The 3182-nt window shown below is 35.1% G+C and overlaps 1 protein-coding gene across 1 annotated transcript; it reads left to right on the plus strand.

Annotated features, from left to right (window-relative positions):
- Positions 1-2231: 2231 nt before the first annotated feature.
- Positions 2232-2807, plus strand: LOC121113859 (piggyBac transposable element-derived protein 1-like). The gene has a single exon (XM_040707726.1). The coding sequence runs from the start codon at positions 2232-2234 to the stop codon at positions 2805-2807; it is 576 nt and encodes a 191-aa protein (XP_040563660.1).
- Positions 2808-3182: the final 375 nt, after the last annotated feature.

The following is a 3182-nucleotide window of genomic DNA, read 5'->3' on the forward strand; positions in this document are numbered from 1 at the left end:
GGATAAATCTATGTGGCCCCTTCGGGTCCAGATCTTAACCCCTTCCACTACTTTATGTAGGGTTATCTTAAGTCGAAGGTAAAACCTCGTCAATATTTTAATTTGTAAGATCTACTTGCTTCAATTCAGATGGAATGGGCGAAACTTCCCACATCTATGATACATTCAGCACGTGAACCATTCCAAATCACGTCGAAGGTGGATAATCGATAAAGGAGGCAGTTATATTGAATAATTTATTAAATATGGAATATTATTTAATACATTTTCTAAAATATTTAGCAAAAATGGTTTTCTCTACAATCTATCTATCACTCAATATATAAAATTTAGTAAGGTTTAAAACTTAAAGTCATCCGTTATATGCATATATCTGACACTGGAGTATACTGAAAAGTATTGTAGATTCAAAGGAATCAATAGCAATTTTTAGCAATATTGGGGTGGATAATATCCCAGTTTCCTAATTGAGGGTTAAGGACGAGAAAAGTAGGATAATTAGCGGAAATTATCTTACTCTTTCCTATCTAAAAGTTAATTTACTCTCTACAATATGGTAGTATAATTATGTAATAACATTTTTTTAATACATATTAAGGTCTAATATGTAATAAAACTAGGCATTAGAGAGATATATTTTTGATTGACAGTAAGGTTTAAGTCCTTCTATCTGTTGGTCTCATTTTGACATCCAACAGTTCACTATTTTCGTGTATATTAATAGGGAAAAAATGTATTCATTTTATGGTAAACTACGATACTAATTTATTACGTTTAATTTGTAACAAATGTATCAAGTTTACGATGATTTTATGTCCCTTTCGTTTTAATCAAAATTGTTTTATTGCAACTTTGATATTAGTTTCTTACTACTGTTTTGATTTTTTATTCTGTGTTTATTAATGATATTGGTATGAATTGTCCTTAAAGTTGGCATTTGAATATACAGGGCAGCAAAACGTGGACTGTTGATTTATGTTTATTTTCTCAGTACTATGGAATGTTTGGTGAATATTTTTTGATATTGTGTTTCCACTGTCCTTTTTACATTAACAAACTATACTAATAACTTAGTCATTTCATCATCATGAGCGAGCAATAAGTAAAAAGAAAGCCCAATTAAGATCTCCTATATGCTGGAGCTTATATGTATGATGAAGATTACTGACATTGTTAAGTGTTTTAGGACCCAGTTTTTAAGTTGGCCAAGATGAAAAAAATGAAGAAGACCTCTCCAGGATATCAGGAAGTAAAGGGCATAATTTTAAAAGGAATACAAACTTCTTGTTAACTTTGGAGAATAACCCAAGTCGACCAATCGCCTCTCCAACGACTTTGCTGTGTCTCCCAGGGCCATCAAGAGGGCTATAAAGCACAACCTTGGATTAGTTTCTTTCACAATGATCCTACGCTACCTTCTAACAGAGGGCATGGAAGCCAGGAGTCTCGAGAGACTTAAGAAAATCCTCACATGGATCAAGGCAAACAGGTCAATTGTGAAAATTTTCTCGGACTAGAAGATATTAACAGTTGATCAATTCTATAACCATCGGAACGACCACTGGCTTCAAGAAACAAAGGAAAAGGTCCCAGCTGCTCCTACTTTCTAGTACATGTTTATATAGCTCTGGATCTCCCATGGATCAGATCCATTGTTGCCAATTCTCACTGGGTGTTCCAACAAGATGGAGCCCCTGCCCAAACTGCAAAGAAATCCCAAGGTTCGTTCCAACCAACATTCACTTCTGGGAAAAGGACTTCTGGCCACCACAGAGTCCAGACCTCAACCCTCTAGACTATTCTATCTAAGCGCACGTGGAGTCCTAGGTCTGCAGTAGACGCCACAACAGCGCCCGAGCTCTAAAGACCTCCATCAACAAAAAATGGCCGAGTACATCCAGAGGGTATGCAGCAGCTTTGGCTACCGCCTGGAGCTCAATTCTGAGGGTGGATACATCGACTAAAACATGTTCTTTGTGTTTCAATAAATAATAAATATTTCATAAGCTTATTTCCTTAAAAATACGTAGTATATACAAGACCGGATTGAACATTTGTTTATGTTCATAAAAGACAGAAAGTAACCCTGAGGGTTTTTTTCAAAACTATAATACATTCAGAAAAAATTTATTGAACATGGTGGGTTTCCCGAACATCTAGCTATTGATGAAAGTATGAAACATTTTGCAAAACAATTTATTCGTGGTAAACCAATTAGATTTGCTTATAAGATGTGGACAATGTGCTCAAAAGGAGGATACTTACATGGATTTGATCTTTATATAGGCAAAAATGATGAAACTCCAATTGATAACGTTACAAAGATTGGATTAGGAGGGAATGTTGTCTTGAATCTAATAAAAAAGTCTAAACTTCCAGCAAATCATGGACATAAGATTTTTTTTGATAATTATTTTACAAGCATATCTCTGATGGAAGAATTAAAGACCCGAGGTTATCTTGCATCAGGAACTTGTAGAGATAATCGAACAGAAAAATGCCCTATCTCAGAGAAGAACTGGATGAAAAATGAGCCAGGAGGAGCTATGGATCAAAGAATGAGTCATGATATTTTACTTATAAAATGGAAAGATAATAAAGAAGTGAATTTTGCTACCAATTTTGATTCCACCATTCTCAAGTCAACCAGGTGTTATATCCGAAACGAAATAAAGTATAAACAAATTCAACAGCCTGCCTGTTTTCAACAATATAATAGCCACATGGGATATGTTGACATTATGGACCCGGCCATTAGTACTTATAGAGTACGGATACGTATGGGGGTCTGCTATCGCCTGGTGTAAACAATGCTTACCAGCTAATGAAGACAAAAGGAACTCCATTAACGCACTACGAGTTTGTTCAAGCCTTAGCTCTTCATTATTGTTAATCTTTTGGACACTTAAGCTTAAAGGGGCGAAGGAAGTTTTCCAAGCTATCAGAAGTGGCTAGATTCGATGGTAAAGACCATTTGATAAGACCCTGTGACCAAGCAAAGCTATGTAGGAAATGTAAGGGCAGAACCACATTTATGTGCAAAAAATAGAACGTGGGTCTCCATCCAAAATGTTTTTTAATGCTACCACACCTATTTATAAATTGTAACATTACCAAATATAATTCGGTTTTTGTCTTTTTGGTTTATAAAAAAAAGTCACATAAGGTTTTCACTATTTTGA

The sequence above is a fragment of the Lepeophtheirus salmonis genome, chromosome 2 (genome assembly GCF_016086655.4).
Source record: "Lepeophtheirus salmonis chromosome 2, UVic_Lsal_1.4, whole genome shotgun sequence".
NCBI lineage: Eukaryota > Metazoa > Arthropoda > Copepoda > Siphonostomatoida > Caligidae > Lepeophtheirus > Lepeophtheirus salmonis.

What these genes read in the sequence shown, in the direction of transcription:
- LOC121113859 (XM_040707726.1), top strand. Translation starts at nt 2,232, where the DNA reads ATGTGGACAATGTGCTCAAAAGGAGGATACTTACATGGATTTGATCTT.